Genomic DNA, 19,767 nt, shown 5'->3' on the forward strand with positions numbered 1-19,767 from the left:
GACAAGATTTTGAAGTAGTTCAAAATGGAACAGTTAAATAAAGATTTCTTACCTGTGTTACAAGGTGTGAAATAGAGTAAGACTCAAAGCCCGACCATGACAGAAGATAGAAAGAGAATGAAAGTCATTCCCTATGCCTCAGCCATAGTTTCTATTAAGTATGCCATGTTATGTACCAGATCTATTGTATACCCTACACTGAGTTTAGCAAGGGAGTACAATAGTGATCTAGGAGTAGATCACTGGACAACGGTAAAAAATTATCCTTAGTGGAATAAGGATATGTTTCTCGATTATGGAGGTGACAAAAGGTTCGTCATAAAGGGTTACGTCGATGCAAATTTTGACACTGATCTAGATGACTCTAAAGTCTTAATCTGGATACATTTTGAAACTGGGAGCAATTAGCTAGAGTAGCTCCATGCAGAGCATTGTTGACATAGAAATTTGCAAAATACATACGGATTTGAATGTGGCAAACCCGTAGACTAAACTTCTCTCACAAGCAAAACATGATCACACCTTAGTACTATTTGGGTGTTAATCACATAGCGACGTGAACTAGATTATTGACTCTAGTAAACCCTTTGGGTGTTGATCACATGACGATGTGAACTATGGGTGTTAATCACATGGTGATGTGAACTATTGGTATTAAATCACATGGCGATGTGAACTAGATTATTGACTCTAGTGCAAGTAGGAGACTGAAGGAAATATGCCCTAGAGGCAATAATAAAGTTATTATTTATTTCCTTATATCATGTTAAATGTTTATTACTCATGCAAGAATTGTATTAACCGGAAACATGATACATGTGTGAATACATAGACAAACATAGTGTCACTAGTATGCCTCTACTTGACTAGCTCATTGATCAAAGATGGTTATGTTTCCTAACCATAGACATGAATTGTCATTTGATTAACGGGATCACATCATTAGGAGAATGATGTGATTGACTTGACCCATTCCGTTAGCTTAGCATTTGATCGTTTAGTTTGTTGCTATTGCTTTCTTCATGACTTATACATGTTCCTATGACTATGAGATTATGCAACTCCCGTTTACCGGAGGAACACTTTGTGTGCTACCAAAAGTCACAACGTAACTGGGTGATTATAAAGGTGCTCTACAGGTGTCTCTGAAGGTACTTGTTGGGTTGGCGTATTTCGAGATTAGGATTTGTCACTCCGATTGTCGGAGAGGTATCTCTAGGCCCACTCGGTAATACACATCACTTAAGCCTTGCAAGCATTGCAACTAATGAGTTAGTTGCGGGATGATGTGTTATGGAACGAGTAAAGAGACTTGCCGATAACGAGATTGAACTAGGTATTGAGATACCGACGATCGAATCTCGGGCAAGTAACATACCGATGACAAAGGGAACAACGTATGTTGTTATGCAGTCCGACCGATAAGGATCTTCGTAGAATATGTAGGAGCCAATATGAGCATCCAGGTTCCGCTATTGGTTATTGACCAGAGAGGTGTCTCGGTCATGACATAGTTCTTGAACCCGTAGGGTCCGCACGCTTAACGTTCGTTGACGATATAGTGCTATATGAGTTATGTATGTTGGTGACCGAATGTTGTTTGGAGTCCGGGATGAGATCACGGACATGACGAGGAACTCTGGAATGGTCCGGAGTTAAAGTTTGATATAAGGGATAATAGTGTTTGGTCACCGGAAGGGTTCCGGAATTCACCGGAAGGGGTTCCGGATGTTTCCCGAAATGTTTGGGTACGAGAACACTTTATTTGGGCCAAAGGGGAAAGCCCACAAGGTTTTTGAAAAGCGCAATAGGAAGTTTTGCGAAGTCCAGGGGCCAGACGCCAGGGTCCCTGGCGTCTGGGTCCAGACTCGGGAACCCTGGTGTCTGGCCCTGGAGTCCGAAAAGGACTCTTGCCTTTCGGGTGAAACCGACTTTGTGGAGGCTTCTACTCCAAGTTTCGACCCCAAGGCTCAACATATAAATAGAGGGGTATGGCTAGCACCCAAGACAGATCAAGAAACACCAAGCCGTGTGCCGGCTACCCCGTCCCCTCTAGTTTATCCTCCGTCATAGTTTTCGTAGTGCTTAGGCGAAGCCCTGTGGAGATTGTTATTCACCAACACCGTCACCACGCCGTTGTGCTGCCGGAACTCATCTACTACTTCGCCCCTCTTGCTGGATCGAGAAGACGAGGACGTCATCGAGCTGAACGTGTGCTGAACGTGGAGGTGCCGTACGTTCGGTACTTGATCGGGACGGATCGTGAAGGTGTACGACTACATCAACCGCGTTGATAAACGCTTCCGCTTACGGTCTACGAGGGTACGTAGACAACACTCTCCCCTCTCGTTGCTATGCATCACCATGATCCTGCGTGTGCATAGGAAAATTTTGAAATTACTACATTCCCCAACACCCTCCCCATGTATATATAGGTGGGGTGGAGAAGGGAGGCAGCCAGGCGCACCACAAAGGTGGCCGGCCAGCCCTAGGGCTCCTGCCCTGGCTTGCGCTCCCATGCCATAATTCCCTTAAGGGGAAAGGAAAGCGGAGGAGAGGGAAGGAAGGAGGAGACCTATTCCCCTCTTTCCTTCTCTCCCCTAGGGCCAACTGCCATAGAGGGGCGCACCAGCCCCTTGTGGGCTGGTGTGCTCCCTTCTCTTGGCCCATATGGCCCATAGACCTCCCGGGGCTTACCGGAACCCCTTTCAGTGACCCGATGACTACCCGGTACTCCCCAAAAACTCTTCCGGTGTCCAAATAGTATCGTCCTATATATCAATATTTACCTCTAGACCATTCCGGACCTTCTCGTCACGTCTGTGATCTCATCCGGGACTCCGAACAACATTCGGTCACCAAATCATATAACTCATATAACACTATATCATCAACAAACGTTAAGCGTGCGGACCCTATGGGTTCGAGAACTATGCAAACATGACCGAGACACCTTTCCGGTCAATAACCAATAGCGGAACCTGGATGCCCATATTGGCTCCTACATATTCTATGAAGATCTTTATCGGTCGAACCTTATGACAACATACATTATTCCCTTTGTTCATCAGTATGTTACTTGCGCGAGATTCGATTGTTGGTATCTTCATACCTAGTTCAATCTTGTTACCAGCAAGTCTCTTTACTCATTCCATAATAAATCATCTCATAACTAACTCCTTAATCACTTTGCTTGCAAGGCTTCTTATGATGTGTATTATCGAGAGGCCCAGAGATACCTCTCCGATACTTAGAGTGACAAATCCTAATCTTGATCTATGCCAACTCAACAAATACCTTCGGAGATACCTGTAGAGCATCTTTATGATCACCCAGTTACGTTGTGACGTTTGATAGCACACAAGGCATTTCTTCGGTATCCGGGAGTTGCATGATCTCATAGTCAAAGGAATATGTATTTGACATTTAAGAAAGCAATAGCAATAAACTGCACGATCGTATGCTAAGCTAACAGATGTGTCTTGTCCATCACATCATTCTCCTAATGATGTGATCCCATTATCAAATCACAACTCATGTCTATGGTTAGAAAACCTTAACCATCTTTTGATCAACGAGCTAGTCTAGTAGAGGCTCACTAGGGACACAATATTTGTTTATGTATACACACATGTATTTAAGTTTCCAGTCAATACAATTCTAGCATGAATAATAAACTTTTATCATGATTAATGAAATATAATAATAACCATTTTATTATTGCCTCTAGGGCATATTTCCATCAAAATCATGGTGATTGACTCAAGGTTAAAGAGAGCAAACACACCTCGTCGTCTAGAGCTTCAATGTCACCGTGCGAGGCCCATGTGCCAGCGGTGATCGGAGACTCGTGCTGGCTGCCCCCACCATCAGCAATGGAAGATCGATCCAAGTCCACCAACGTCGATGGTGGAGTTCAATCCCACCAAATCCATGTCCGTCATTTGATCAAACAACCCTCTGCGACACTTCGTCAAACAACTCCCTAGCGGAGTGGTGGTGCATAATAGGGCCCTCAGCAGTTCATTCAGACTGTAGTTGGTCTTACACAAGCTTTATAATAAAGTGTCTTCTATAACTACGCCTTCTTTCCTGGCCTTCCAAACCTATGAGTTGTTACATCATTGTCCGAACATCAAGATACACAAGAACACTAAATGGCACAAAAATGCAGACACATGCACAAAGTAAAAAGAATCATATAATATTGAAGAGAGGGAGATGGATAGGAGGAATAGCTCAATGGGTAGTTGCGTTGTTGATGTTGCAGATGCTCGGTCATCGCGCTACCGCTGTCGTCGTGTGGATGAAAAGATTGGACATTGCAGGAGGAGTTGATCTGGTCTGGCGATGGGGATGAACTGCTCTCGCGGACAGGGAAGGGAAGAACACGTCGCCACAGTCCCCTCCTAGTCCTCCGCCACCAGTCACCTCATGAACGCACAAGAATTGATCGAGGTAGTTGGCAACGGTAGAACAATGGTACAAACACCCAAAGTTCTAAATAGCGCGCTAAGCTTCTTAGTGGCGGCTCGGCCAAAAGGTTTGAAACACCATAGCGCAAATATAGGGTGCTAAGTCCCATTTAGCATTTCATCATAATTTAATAAAAAATAAACATATAGTCAGGCATCAAATTAACATATACGTGACAATTGATATCATATGGCAGCAGCCAGCAAATCAACAATTCAAGTTAAGTCTATGACATCATGAATTGGTTAGGAAACAAAGCTTCTCTTGTTGGTTTCAAATTTACACTCAAAGATGCATTTACAAGCTTCTCTTTGTTGGGTCCCAATGCTGTCTAATTTCATCTAAACAAGTCCATACACCAATTTAACAGGGCATGACAGTAGTTCAATTACGAAGTTACAATACACCAGTCCATGACAGTTGTTCAATTCACCAATCATCAATCTCAAAACGAATACCCTCCATGACAGTAGTACAAATGTGGGATCCATACATCAACCCATACTGCCAAAGCTTACCTTGTGATGAATTATGAGCGAACTCATGTTCAGAGTAGAGGCAAAGTTCTTTACCTTGTGATTGATGCAGCAGGGCCATGGGCGAGGAGACCGGCAACCTGGGCGAGGCCGGCGCACTGAGGCGGGGCTGGCGGCGGCCTACGGAAGGAAGGGGAGGCCGGCAACCTGGGCGAGGCCGGCGCACTGAGGCGGGGCTGGCGGCGACCTACAGAAGGAAGGGAAGGCCGACAACTTGGGGAAGAGACACCACAGTTTCTGCTTGAAACCCTCCATGGCGGTGTTTCTCCTCGGCGCTCATTCTGTGGGGTAGCACCGGCTGTGACGACTACGAGGCATGGATGGCAGGCAACGTGACGGCGACCGCCGGCGTCGGTGTTCGTGGTTGGGACTGCAATGGCGTGGGGGGAATAAGGAGAGGCGTGAGTAGGTTTCGGTCTCAGGTGGGGATGAAAAGGAGAGATGCATATGTGGTGAGAGGGCGAGACACCGGCGGCGGCGTATGGAAACCTAGCCCAGGGTCGAGACTCGGGAGGAAGAGATGGAGGGGAGGGAGGCACGAGCGGGTGGGGATGCGAGGGGGCCTCGCTCCCGGTTCGTTCTTTTTTTCGTCTAAGGGGGCATCGCTACATGGCAAAAAAATCAAAACGGAGACTACCAACTGCTCCACTAAACATAGAGATCCTGACATAGTCGGACTCAGACCTGATGCATAAAGGATACTCTAGATGTTTCGTTATCAGTATTTATTAGTATGTCGACAATACCATGTCATCTTCTGCCTACTGATGACTCGCTCAACGTAAGCACAGAACACGGTCAAAGCCAAAAGTAGATCGGGATTGTACAACCCATGCACTGTCCCACCGTGCCACCTCATTCAACCGGCGCGCCGTGCTGGACCAAGGCCCGCTTCCGATAGACGACCACTGCGCTAGGTCCATACACCGGCCGCCCCGTCCTGCCCCCTCGCTCGTGTGTTCCACCACGGACCAGCTCCAGGGACGGAGGCGCTGGCTGTCCACGTGTTCTCATCCGCCTACCCTGCATCGGCTCACCGCCCGGTCACCCTGACCACCCACCCGCGGAACACGAAGCCGGAGGAGAGGCTCGCCTCGAACCTTCTTTCTCCTTCACCCGGCCTCCACGCAACGCGAACGAAACCGAAGTCCCAAATCAATCCATTTCATTTCGGTTTCGAATCCCCTGGGGACGAGCTCGCGTCGCCTTCCCTCTCCGCCCGCCCCATCGCCATCCGCCCCCTTCGAATCTGCAGGGCGGCGCCGCCTGGCCTCGTTGTCGCCACGGGAGGCGCGCGGGATGGGGCGGTTGTTTGCGGTGGACGCCGCGGCGGCCTCGTCGGCCGCGGCCGCGGCGGCGCTGAACGGCGCGGTGGACTGGTGGAAAGACGTGAACGACTCGCCGATGTGGCAGGACCGCATCTTCCACGCCCTCGCCGTGCTCTACGGCATCGTCTCCGTCGTCGCGCTTGTAAGTCTGCCCTACGGCCTGACCCGAAACGCCTTCCGATCTGTCACGCCCTGGCCCGGATTCTGTGATTACGTGAGCCCGTGCCCTCGATTGCGCGGGTTGGCTTGATCCGTGCGTGCTTGATTTAAAAATTGGTGATTCGGCAAAGAATCGTGAGGCGGGGCCATGATTGTTGTAAATCAAGGTTTGAATTTGTGGACCTCGATATCTGTTGTAGGTCCAATTGATCAGAATCGAGTGTAGGGTGCCCGAGTACGGGTGGACGACGCAGAAGGTGTTCCATTTCCTTAACTTCATCGTGAATGGCGGTGGGTCACACGTTTGCGCTGTTTCATTGGTTCGCCTTGCTTGCGTTTGGTTGCTTGATCCTTCTAGTTGTGTTTGCAGTGCGGGCTATCGTATTTGTGCTGCGGCGAAACGTGCAGCTGATACAACCAGAGGTTTGTGCCTGATTTGATGAATATATTGGTGTTTCAGTTGATTGGGGGTAATGGTTTAAGCAATGTGGCATCACAGATACTTCAACATGTGGTTCTTGACATGCCTGGGCTTGCGTTCTTCACTACATACGCGCTTTTGGTGCTATTCTGGGCCGAGATTTACTATCAGGTGGTAGACCGGCTTGCATTTCATAGTTTCTTCTGGTGTTCCCTCACTGTCGTTGCATCTGTTAATTTGTGAAGTTGTTTGCTAGGCACGTGCGATGTCGACTGATGGGCTGAGGCCAACTTTCTATTGGATCAATGGGGTGGTGTATGCAATTCAGGTAACTTAGTCCATGAAATTTCTCATTACACTATAACATACATGACTTGATTCAGTTAAGCTCATGTGTGAAACTTTGCTCTGATGTCTGCCTGGAAAGATAAATGATGGAAAGATTATGTTACGATGGCATGTAGGGGTGAATATCTGTACATTAACCACGTCTTAGTACCTGTGAGCCTGTGATGCTTCCAAATTGCTTTAGATGCCTAGGAGTGGGACCCATGTAGCTACGACCAATCAAATTAGCATTGTATCTGTTTTGTTGCTATGACCATAAGCGATAATTATACATATTTAATGTGTTCCTTTTTTGCAAGATAATATATTCTGTTCTGTTTCGAAAGTGCATATGATGGCCGGGTTCCAGGGAGCTTGTTATTTTTTTTCAGCCAAAATACATTTTCAAAATCTAAAAAAAATAAATCTGAAAAAGTATACACATAAGCATATATGTGTAGTAGTATATACATACAAAATTTCACGAACATACATGTTAATATGTGATGTACACAAAAAGACAAATACAGAGATTAAAATGGCCTTTTCTTTGTTGTATTTGGGCCAGTTTTTTGTCTTCTTGTGTAGCCTGCAAATAATTGTATTATTTAATGTAAGTTTACAGATACATAGAGAACATGTATATGTATTTATAGAAAAAAATAACTTCTAAATATATCTTGATTTTTTTTCTTCGAAAACAGGCTCCCTAGAGCCCGTTGTATAAAACGCCGCACTTGTTTTGTTTGCTCTTGATTGCCTATATGCTTTATAGAAATTAAACAATGGTATCCAGTATCCTGAAATATCAAGTACAAGCTATAGTTGATTCTTTGATGTCTTGATTGCACCGAGATGTCCAATGTGTCCTATTATTTAGAGAACCGACATCGAAACAACCTCCTTAACTAGTACTCCCTCCGTCCGAAAAAGCTTGTCCCAAACTTATTCCTCAAATGGATGTATCTAGCACTAACTTGGTGCTAGATACATCCATTTGAGGGACAAGCTTTCTCGGTCGGAGGGAGTATCACTCAGTAAGGAAATATGATCATGCTCTATGTTGCATTTATGACTGTTCAATTGACACATGCAAATTAGGAAGATTTTGCAGTATGCACACCCATGAGATGTTCTAATACGCATGAATTTCAAATTTCAGATAATTCTGTGGTTGGTTTTGTGGTGGAAACCAGTTCGAATTATGGTCATATTGTCCAAGATGTTCTTTGCAGGTAAAATACTTGCTTCATTTGCTGTGTGTGTGTGAATGCGGGGGCGGGTGGTGGGCATGTGTTCCAATTCAATGTAAATTGCAGTGTCCATGGATGCATCTGTCTTGACATTTTTTGCAGTGCTAGTTTTCAGCTACTACAGTATTATTTAATTCGAGAAACTGTGAAGCACATTATTGGATAATCTACTGTGGGTTGTTGACACCTTGATCTTTTCAGCTAATTATGCTATGACTTTTCAGGCGTATCACTGTTTGCAGCTTTTGGGTTCCTTCTGTATGGTGGGAGGTAATGCTTTTAATAAACTGTAGCTTTCTGCAATGCTAGACCGGACATATTCAGTACCGAAGAATCTAGACCTGTTCTTTCCACTCTGTATCATCTATGCTTGCGCCACCATGATACTACTACTGCTACCTGTATAATCTTATTAGTCCCATGGTGAACTGGATTGATTTACCAGTAAAAATCCGGACAACTCTTTCCAACCGATAACAACCATTGTGCTTGCATTACCAGGATATGTCATATATGTGCTCTGTACCATACTAGGGCGCAGAAAGTACAATAAGAGATAGAATGTATGCACTATGGCTAGCAGTAACATTTTATGGACTGATACAGTATTCGATACTACCCATTGCTGCAGGCTATTCCTCATGTTGCAACGTTTTCCCGTAGAATCAAAAGGAAGACGGAAGAAATTGCAGGAGGTATACTTCGTGTTCCATTAGTCTTACTTTTGGAGGCTTGTCTATACTAGTGCTAGTCTTGGAGTGTCTATAGTAGTCTTACTTTTGGAGGCTTGTTTATATTAACCATAGTTTAGGAGGCTTGTCTATGACAACTATATGGTAATGACGTATCCCCTCTTGCAGGTTGGCTATGTCACTACCATCTGCTTTACTTGTTTCTTGATCAGATGTGTCATGGTAAGTGCTTGTAAATCCCTCACAAAAAGTGCTTGCAATTACTTTGATCTACGCTATTCTACCACCAACTTAGGTGGGTCAGTTAGAGGAATCTACTAACTTAAGCATGTAATTTCCAGATGTGTCTCAATGCATTTGATAAAGCAGCTGATCTTGATGTTCTGAGCCATCCGATTCTGAATTTCTTTTATTACCTGGTATGCCTCCATTTAGTTATGTTGTCTCATTTTTGCAATGTCGAGCATCATCTTATGCAATTTGACTTGAATTGTGATGTGTATTTTGCTATGATAAACCAGTATTGAGACATTGAGATAATACTGATAATCACCACTGTAAGTACATACAATTAGAAAAATGTAGTCTGGCACATACCAAGACATCCCAATACTTTTAGCAGTGTTGAGCCTAATGTTAATTTCATGGGCTATGTGTTGCCAGATTTCAGGGTTTCTTGAATGCAAATAGCTTTATGAGTAGACAGACAAGTTGTAGGTATCGAGGTTAGTTAGGTTTGTCTTCAGATGACATAGGTGATAGATCCATGGTCCACCTCAGGAATTCCATCATTAACTTCCAGTATCAAGAACATGGATATGCATGCCAATGTAATCTAAGTGTTATAAACAGACAACAACAACAAAGCCAGGTCCCAAACAAGTTCGGGTAGGCTAGAGTTGAAACCCATAAGATCTCGAAACCAGCTCATGGTTCTGTCACATGGATAGCTAACTTCCACGCACTCCTGTCCATGGCATGGCTAGTTCTCTGGTGATATTTCAGTCCTTCAGATCTATCTTAACGGACTCCTCCCATGTAAAGTTTGGTCTACCCCGACCTCGACATTATGAGTGCGCTTTGACCATCCGCTATGCATTGGCGGTTCTGGAGGCCTGCGTTGTATATGCCCAAACCATCTCAGGCGATGCCGGACAAGCTTCTCTTCAATCGGTGCTACCCCAACTTATCACATATATCCTCATTCTGGATCCGATTCTTTCTTGTGTGGCCACATATACATCTCAACATGCTCATCTCTGCTACACCTGACTGTTGGACATGTCGCCTTTCACTTTCAGTTGGCCAACATTCAGTGCCATACAACATCATAGCTTTTGTGGTATTCTCTTGTCATAGAGGACGTCAGAAGCTTGGCGCCACTTCATCCATCCAGCTTTGATTCGATGGCTCACATCTTCATTGATATCACCATCCTTTTGCGGCATTGATCCCAGTTTCCCAGATATCGAAAGGTGTGCTCCTGGGGTATCACCTGCCCACCAAGGCTAACTTCCCCCTCCTCGTGCCTAGTAGTACTGAAACCGCACCTCATGTACTCTATTTTAGTTCCACTAAGCCTAAAACCTTCCAATTGCAAAGTCTATCTCCGCCAATCTAACTTTCTATTAACCCTCGTCCGACTATTGTCGACTAGCACCACATCATCTGCAAAGAGCACACACCATGGGATATCTCCTTGTATATTCCTTGTGACCTCATCCATCACCAAAGCAAAAAGATAAGGGCTCAAAGCTGACCCTTGATGCAGTCCTATTTTAATTGGAAAATCGTCAGTGTCGCCATCACTTGTCACAACATTATCTTACATATCCTTGATGAGGTAATGTACTTTGTTGGGACTTTGTGTTTCTCCAAGGTCCATCACATGACATTCTGCAGTATCTTATCGTAGGCCTTCTCCAAGTCAATGAACACCATATGCAGGTCCTTTTGCTCCCTATATAAGTTGTACCAAGAAAATGGCTTCCATGGTCAACCTCCCAGGCATGAAACCAAACTGATCTTTTGTCATGCTTGTCATTCTTCTTAAGCGGTGCTCAATGACTCTCTCCCATAGCTTCATTGTATGGCTCATCAGCTTAATTCCACAGTAATTACTAATTAGTACCCTCTCTGTTCACAAATATAAGATGTTCTAACTTCCTTCCGAATCGGATGTATATAGACACATTTTAGTGTGTTTGTTCACTCATCTCAGTCCGTATGTAGTCTATATTGAAATATCCAAAACATCTTGTATTTGTGAATGGAGGGAGTACAACTTTGAACACCCCCTTGTTCTTGAAGATTGGTACTAATGTATTCTGCCTCCATTCTTCGGGCATCTTGTTTGCCCGAAATATGAGGTTGAAAAGCTTACTTAGCCATACTATCGCTATATCTCCGAGACCTCTCCACACCTCAATGGGGATACAATCAGGGCCCATCGCCTTGCCTCTTTTCATCCTTTTTAGAGCCTCCCTGACCTTAGACTCCTGGATTGGTCGCACAAAACACACAAAATGCTCAATGGTAGAGCTCTCATTCTCTCCATTGAACAGCTTGTCGAAGTACTCTCACCGTCTATGCTTGATTTCCTCGTCCTTCACTAGAAGCCGATCTGCTCCATCCTTGATGCATTTGACTTGGTTGATATCCCTCGTTTTCCTCCCTCAGATCTTGGCCATCTTATAGATGTCCCTTTCACCTTCCTTTGTGTTTAAACACTGGCAGCTGTCCTCATATGCCTGACCCCTGGCTTCACTCACAGCTCACTTTGCGGTCTTCCTTGCCACCTTGCACTTCTCTATGTTGTATGCACTCCTATCCAATTATAGGCGTCTGAAACAGTCTTCTCCTTAATAGCCTTCTGGACATCATCGTATCACCACCAGGTATATCCGAGCTTCCATCACTTAATTCTAGCGACTTTGTCATGCTTGGACACGAATCCGAAAGCAGAAAGTTAAACGAAAAAGGTATCACTCAGGCCCCAGGGCGCTTGTGGAGAGAGCAAGCCAGTTAAAAGGGATAATCGGGGCATCGACTTATACTTTTAAATAGAAAGCGCAAAAGTTAAATCTTCTTGCAGCGCTTCAGGGATATCACTTGCGCAGCTTTAGTTGTCTCTTGATTATTTTAGTGATATATACATTGGCATGCTTTGTAGCTGTTCCTTAAGAGTAACTGAATTACTTTGTGATTGCTGACCGGATTCACCAAATTGGCTTGCAGCTGGTCGAGATCGTACCTTCAGCTATGGTTCTGTTTATACTAAGGAAACTGCCCCCAAAACGTGGGATCACGCAGTACCATCCTATCCATTAGAGCAGAGCAGCCCTGGTACCAGGCTGGTACAGACGAATGCTCCTTACAGAGTTCGTAAATACATGAGAGGCAATGTGAAGATCACCGCACTTGCACTGAAGCTTGCCCAGGTTTTAAATGAGGAAGCCTTTAGGATTTCAGGTTGCTATTGCTTGTAAAAGAGATTTGCAATGTAGTTCAAAAAAAGAAGAGATTTGCAATATCATGCTGTTTACAGGTCTAGAAAAATGCAAGTTATATAATGTATGTATACCTTTGTTCTTCTCAGTACTTTCACCCTGTAGTCTGCACCGCGCGACAGCAATCACGGCTGGAATCGCATATTTGATTTTTGACCCACCTTGCCATTTCACCTTTCCGAGTGAGTTTGTATTTCAGCAATCAGTGGATCCTCTGTCCGTTTTTTCCAACGGCAGGAGAACCCCTTGAAAAAAACGTTGCAGGTCTGGGTATGTCCAGGAGCCCGAGTAAATTGCAGCAGTGCCTCACTTTGGTCTAAGAATCTTGAAATTAGTGGTCTGAAAACTCTTCATTTTGGTGCACTCGTAATCCCAGCCGTGAAGTGGCCACGTCTAACCATTTCCTCATGTACCGTCTTCCGTCCATGGATGATTACGCGTCTGGGATGGGGTGTGTTTTACTCCCTCCATTCAAAAAAGCTTGTCCCTATTCCAAACCCGAGCGTGCGGAAGAGCAGTCCCCACTAGCATCGCCTCCCCCCCTCCCCAGACCACCCCTTACCTTGCTGCTGCCGGAGGGCACCGCCGGGCAAAGCCCGTGCGACATCGGTGGCGGTGGGGCATGTTCCATCTCACAAGGACCATGAGCAGTGCGGGGGCAGCTCACCTTTGGAGATGCGGGGCGCGTCGGCCTTTTGCGGCGCGCACGGTGGTGGGAGTGCGGCCTGTGGGCGTGGAGGTTCGCGGCGTGGGCGTGCGTGGCCCGGGCGAGGAGTGGATGTGCGTGGCCCCAACCAGTTGCAGGCGTGGGCGTGCGCGGCATGGGCAAGGAGCGGACGTGCGTGGCCTCGTTCGGGCGCGGGCGTGCGCGGCCTTGGCGCATGAGGCGCTGCCGGATGGCGAGGAGCGCGGGGCGTGGGAGGGCGTGGTGGACACGCGAGGTGTGCGGCTGGCGGGCGCGTGGTGGTTGTCATCAGATCCGGGGCGGCGCGTGGGCAGGGTGCCCAGGCATTGCTCCTAGCGTGGATTTGCGACACGCGGGGCGTGGAAGGCGGATCTGTTGGGTGGCGGCCGGTTGTCTTCGGCGACCGGTGGTTCTCCGCACGACGGCCCAGCGGGCGGGCGGCCGGTTTGTCTTCCTCCTCTCTGCGTGTCAGGAACTAATCTACTCGAGGAGGTGACCATGGAGGCACCGGATCTGCCGGAGGCGTGAGTTTCCATAGGCAGTAGGGCTCGATCTGGGTTTTTGCTGGCCGTGCGAGTGGGGTTGTAGGAGATGAATGGCACCTCGCCTGGTGTTGCATCCTCCTGTTTGGTGGTTTGCTGAGCTCGACGCTGCTTCGGGTGGGAGGACGAGATGGTGGTGGCTGGAGGGAGAGGAATGGCCTTCGCTGCGGTTGTTGCATCCTTCGTCGGGAGAGGAATGGCCGGCAGGCGTTGCACTCTCGGGGATACGAATGACATTGTGCTTGGTTGCATCCTTCCGATGGGAGACGAATGGCGCCGCTAGGGGTTGCATCCTTCGTCCAGTGGTGGATGTGGATGCAAGGTTGGAAGCACGTCGAGCTCATCGGGAAGGTGCTGTTGGCCATGGAGGCAGGGATAGTGGTTCGATGTGTAGGCTGATCGGATCCTGGGTTCGGGCTATGCAAGTGAGACTGTTGGCGAAAGTCGTACTCCGGTAGCGGCCGGAGTCGTCGATGGCGGCGCTTTCGGGCGTCGCTCCCTCGTTTGAGGCATCGATGGAGTTGCTCTTACCTTGCCTTTCCCGACGTGCTCCGGGGGAAATCCTTGATCTAGTTTAGATCGGACGATGGCGGCGCCATTCGGCATTGCGTTCTCTCTCGGGGGCATCGTCCTGGAGATGGATCCGGTCAGAGGGACCCGTGGCGTGTGAGGATGTGTGTGTTGTTGGCCGAAAGGCGCTGTTTGTATCGTTTTTGGGGTCCGGTTTTTCTCATAAACTGGACCAACCTTCTTTCTTCCGATCAATGAATTTGGTAGAACAACTACCAACATTAAAAATAAAACTTGTCTCTCAAATGGATATATGTGCTAGATACATTCATTTGAGGGACAAGGACAAGCTTTTTCAAACAGAGAAAGCAATGTTTTACTTTTTCCTTTTTGGACATGCATGTTTTGCATGTTTGTATCGTGCTTTGTCCATCTTGCCGGTGCATCGGCAATGTTCAGTAGTGCGTCACGCATAGTCTAGCTAGGTGACTTCAGTTGTCACGGTTTTAGCTCGGTTTCCTTTTAATGGAGGTTCTCATGTTTAGTTCTTGTATGTACTTTCTATGCTAGTGATAATGATATGCTCACATGCATAGTTATCGTTTGTTATAATTGTAAGATTCATGGTCATCACTATGCTATGCTCATTCGCATCGAGTAGCCTCAATGAATTATTGTTGTTGATGTTAATATTCATATGTTATCTGATCTTGTCCATCCATGTTTATGTTGATATCATACTCATATGCATTGTCATTTCATCATGCTATTTTATTATGGCTTAGCTCATCACCATTCAAGTTAAACCGAACTTTAATCAAACTTGAATAAATTTGTTGGCTGAGTCATAGTGCCATCGAGCCGAGCTGATCACTGCAGCCACACTTGCCTTAGGGGGAGGGCCTAATTCGATCTATTTTCATGCCTCTCGCCGGTTCCTCCGACTAGAGAAGATTATGTGTGCGTGCTACGCTGGCGCGGTAGGCAGCGATAACCTTGTGCGCCCGAGTTGTATGGATCCATTGTTCCCATTTGGGACTGTTTTGTTTTGTTTTGCCACGACGGTGGCCGGCGATATAGATGGCGAATGTCACATGATGACATCGGGCCACCCATGACATAGCCCAAAGGGGAGTTTGTCGGAGTGGCCGGGAGAGTGTCATGCAATAGATTGGTTTTCTCGGAATGTTGTTGGCCCACCCGAATGGGAGCATGAGGCCATGAATTCAGTGGTGTGGGTACAGTGTACTAACCTCTGTGGAGTGTATAATCTATCAACAGCCGCGCCCTCGGTTATGGGCCCAGTTCGTAGTAGGTCACACTATGGCTCAACAGTAATAATAACATGACTAATAAACAACCCCGGTTCAATGAGGAAAGACGTTGGTTGATCTTTATGTGGTCATGAGATGATCCTGGTGGTATTGATGATAGTGATGATGGTTGATCATGCGATGATCACGGGTGAAGATCGAGCTCCTTGTGGTCATGTGATGATCAAGATGGTATTGTTGGTACCGAGCTTGGTTGATCCTGAGGTGATCGTCTGATGTTCCCGATGGTAAGTTGATAAGGGAAAAGCGTGGCTGGCCCACACCGTCAGGGGAAAAGTTAAGGTTTTCTTCCCCGACTCGTCTCCCACCCCCCGCGCCCTCGGCCACCAGTAGCTATATCCCGGCGCCGCCCGCCGCCCTACACCGCTAGATAGCCATTCCCCGCCGGAAAAATAGCAGCGCTTCGCCGCGGCAGCCCTTCGAACAGCAGCTGGGCGTTTCCGGCCGCCGTTTCCGGCCGCGGAGGCGCAGTTTAGCGGCGGGTACACGCCCACCGAGCGTAAGGTGGTCGGTGATTTGGCTGCCTCGGCGATGGACTCGGATGACGAGGAAGCGCTCGCCGCGCTGCTGGAGGAGGAAGCCGAGGCCGACGTCCAGGAAGAAGAGCATCTCATGGTGCTCGCCGCCCTCGCCCAGCTGCTGGCGAGCAATGAAAAGTCGCGGCGAGGTGGCTCGGCGCCTGGGCGGGTGAAAGCAAAGAACCGGCATCGTCTCGAAGGCTACTGCATGCTCTACTCCGACTACTTCACTGATGCTCCACTCCACGGCGAGGAAACATTTCGGCGTCGTTATCGGATGAGCCGAAAGCTCTTCCTCAGGATTGTGAATTCCATCCGGGAGTTCGACAACTACTTCAAGTGCAAGATGGATTGCACCGACGCTCTTGGATTCACCTCCATCCAGAAGTGCACGACAGCGATGAGGATGCTTGCATATGGAGCTCCCGGTGATTCACTCGACGACTATGGGCGCATGGCCGAGTCCACCAGCATAGAGTGTTTCTACAAGTTCTGTCGGGCAGTGGTGGCAGTGTTTGGACCACAATACTTGAGAACACCCAATGCGGAAGACACTGCTCGGATCCTAGCACAGAATGCAGCAAGAGGATTTCCTGGGATGCTTGGAAGCATCGACTGCATGCATCGGAAATGAAAGAATTGCCCATTTGCTTGGCAGGGGATGTACAAAGGTGCCAAAGGCAGTTGCAGTGTGGTGCTTGAGGCGGTGGCCACACAGGACCTCTGGATTTGGCACTCCTTTGGTATGCCAGGAACTCACAATGACATCAACGTGCTGCAGTGCTCTCCTGTCTTTGCCAAGCTTGTTGAAGGTCATTCTCCTCCGGTGAACTTCGAGATCAATGGGCGGCACTACAACAAGGGGTACTATCTAGCTGATGGCATCTATCCGAGATGGTCGACATTTGTGAAGACAATCTCAAACCCTGTGCCAGGAGGCAAGAACGCCTGGTTTGCGAAGGTTCAGGAGGCTTGCAGGAAGGATGTCGAGCGGGCATTTGGTGTGCTCCAATCTTGATTTGCTGTTGTCCGGTACCCCGCTCAGACCTGGTCGAAAGATCAAATGTGGGAGATTATGACTTGCTGTGTCATCTTGCACAACATGATCATCGAGAGCGAGCAAGAAGACCAAGTGTTTGACACTGAACCATACTATAGGCAGGGTCCTCTAGCCGAAGTTGATCACCAGCTACCGGCAACCTGGACTGCCTATCTCAGTATGCGTCAGGAGATCCGAGACCCACAGGTGCATCATCAACTGTAGCAAGATCTGATAGAGCATCTATGGAGGCTGAAGGGCGACGCCGGGCGCGACGTGTGATGAAATATGAGTTTTTATTTGTTGAACTATATAATTTGTATTGAACTATTTGTTGTTGTACTATTTTGTTGAAGTATTTGATATTTTTGTGATGAAATATGTGATAAAAAATTTTATGTGCATAATTGAACGCCGAACAACGGCGAACCACGCCGAATATGGGCCTATTGTCGCCCATATGGGCCCTTTATTCACTAAAATGGGGCTGAAAAGTGGGCCAATTTCGGCGCCTGGGGGGCGAGCTGGGGGAGACGACTGGGCGCGAAACCGCCCCCAGCGCCGATTGCATCGCCGGCTCGCCCCCAGGGGCGCTTTTTATGCGTCCTGGGGGACCGAACGGCTGGAGATGCTCTTAGTTATTTGCTATAGCTTTCTTCATGTCAAGTATTAGTTCCTTAGACCATGAGACATGCCACTCCCGGATACCGGAGGAATGCCTTGTGTGCTATCAAATGTCACTTCCTAACTGGGTGATCATAAAGGTGCTCTACAGGTATCTCTGAAGGTGTCTGTTGGGTTGCATGGATCGAGACTAGGATTTGTCGCTCTGTGTGACAGAGAGGTATCTCTGGGCCCCCTCGGTAATACAACATCATAAGAAGCTTCATGTGACTAATGAGTTTAGTCATGAGATCTTGTATTACAAAATGAGTAAAGAGACTTGTCATTATCGAGATTGAACTAGGTATGGAGATACCGACGATCGAATCTCAGACAAGTAACATATCGTCGGACAAAGGGAATTGCATACGGGATTGTCTGAATCCTTGACATCGTGGTTCATCCGATAAAGATCTTTGTTGAATATGTAGGAACCAATATGGGCATCCAGGTTTCGCTATTGGTTATTGATCGGAGAGGAGTCTCGGTCATGTCTGCATGATTCTCGAACCCGTAGTGTCGCACGCTTAACGTTCGATAGTGCCAGGGTAGTATTGAGATATTAATAGTGGAAAATCCGAAGGTTGTTCGGAGTCCCGAATGGGATCCGAGACGTCACGAGGAGCTCTGGAATGGATCGGAGGTAAAGATTTATATATGGAAAGTTGTCGTCGGGGTTCCGGGAAAAGTCCGGTTTTTTCGGTATTGTATCGGGAAGCCACCGGAAGGTTCCAGAGGGGTCCGGAAGTCCCCAGAGGGTTCTCCCACGTCCCATACAGTAGCTTGGGCTGTATGGGGGCGCCCTGGCCTTAATGGGTCAGGGGCACTAGCCCCAACAAGGTCCATGCGCATGGGAAGGGGAAACCCTAAGGGGGAGTACTTGGCTTGGAGGGCACCCCTCCCCCCTTGGCCGCCGCCCCTGCTTTGGGAGGGGGGCTAGGGCTGCCACGCCCCTCCCTCAACCCTATATATAGTGGGGAGGTGCAGGGGGCAGCTAACCCTTCCGTGCTTGCCCCGTCTTCCTCCCGTTACTTCTCCTCCATGTCCCGTCAGCGCTTGGCGAAGCCCTGCCGGAGTTCCACTGCCACCACCATGTCGCCTTGTTGGTTCAGATCTCATCTACCTCCTCTACCTCCCTTGATGGATCAAGAAGGAGAGGATGCTGTTGGGGAACACAATATTTCAAAAAATTCCTACGATCACACAAGATCTATCTAGGAGATGTATAGCAACATGAGGGGAGAGTGTGTCTACGTACCCTCGTAGACTGAAAGCGGAAGCTTTTAGTAACGCGGTTGATGTAGTCGAACGTCTTAACGATCCAAACGACCAAGTACCGAACGCACGACACGTCCGCGATCTACACACGTTCAACTCGGTGACGTCCCACGTACTCTTGATCCAGCTGAGGCCGAGGGTGAGTTCCGCCAGCACGATGACAAGTTGACGGTGATGATGAAGTTACCGACGCAGGGCTTCACCTAAGCACTACGACAATATGACTGAGGTGGAAAACTTTGGAGGGGGGCACCGCACACTGCTAAAGATCAACTTGTGTGTCTATGGGGTGCCCCCTCCCTCGTATATAAAGGAGGGGAGGAGGAGGCCGGCCGGACACAAAGGGGCGCGCCAAGGGGGGAGGAATCCTACTCCTAGTAGGAGTAGGTTCCCCCCTTTCCTAGTGCTAGAAGGAGAAGAAGGGAAAGAGGAGAGAAGAGAAGGAAGGAGGGGGGGGGCGCCCCCTTCCCCTTGTCCAATTCGGACTGGGCAAGGGG

At 47.8% G+C, this 19,767-nt stretch overlaps 1 protein-coding gene across 1 annotated transcript; it reads left to right on the forward strand.

Moving 5' to 3' along the window:
• Window positions 1-6,081: 6,081 nt before the first annotated feature.
• LOC125512359 (tobamovirus multiplication protein 3-like) lies at window positions 6,082-12,874 on the forward strand. The gene is made up of 11 exons (XM_048677458.1): window positions 6,082-6,482; window positions 6,700-6,790; window positions 6,870-6,922; window positions 6,999-7,091; window positions 7,177-7,248; window positions 8,410-8,482; window positions 8,725-8,770; window positions 9,132-9,195; window positions 9,361-9,414; window positions 9,534-9,611; window positions 12,430-12,874. Exons 1-11 carry the CDS (start codon window positions 6,312-6,314, stop codon window positions 12,520-12,522), a joined length of 888 nt encoding a protein of 295 aa, XP_048533415.1. The 5' UTR covers window positions 6,082-6,311; the 3' UTR covers window positions 12,523-12,874.
• The last annotated feature ends 6,893 nt before the right edge of the window (window positions 12,875-19,767 follow it).

Source organism: Triticum urartu, chromosome 1 (genome assembly GCF_003073215.2).
Source record: "Triticum urartu cultivar G1812 chromosome 1, Tu2.1, whole genome shotgun sequence".
Classification (NCBI taxonomy): Eukaryota; Viridiplantae; Streptophyta; class Magnoliopsida; order Poales; family Poaceae; genus Triticum; species Triticum urartu.

Excerpts from the sequence above, each read along its gene's own strand:
- LOC125512359 (XM_048677458.1), top strand. The coding sequence starts at position 6,312 with ATGGGGCGGTTGTTTGCGGTGGACGCCGCGGCGGCCTCGTCGGCCGCG. Across the intron at positions 9,196-9,360 it reads GACGGAAGAAATTGCAGGAG|GTTGGCTATGTCACTACCAT; the intron begins GTATACTTCGTG and ends CCCCTCTTGCAG. Across the intron at positions 9,612-12,429 it reads TGAATTTCTTTTATTACCTG|CTGGTCGAGATCGTACCTTC; the intron begins GTATGCCTCCAT and ends ATTGGCTTGCAG.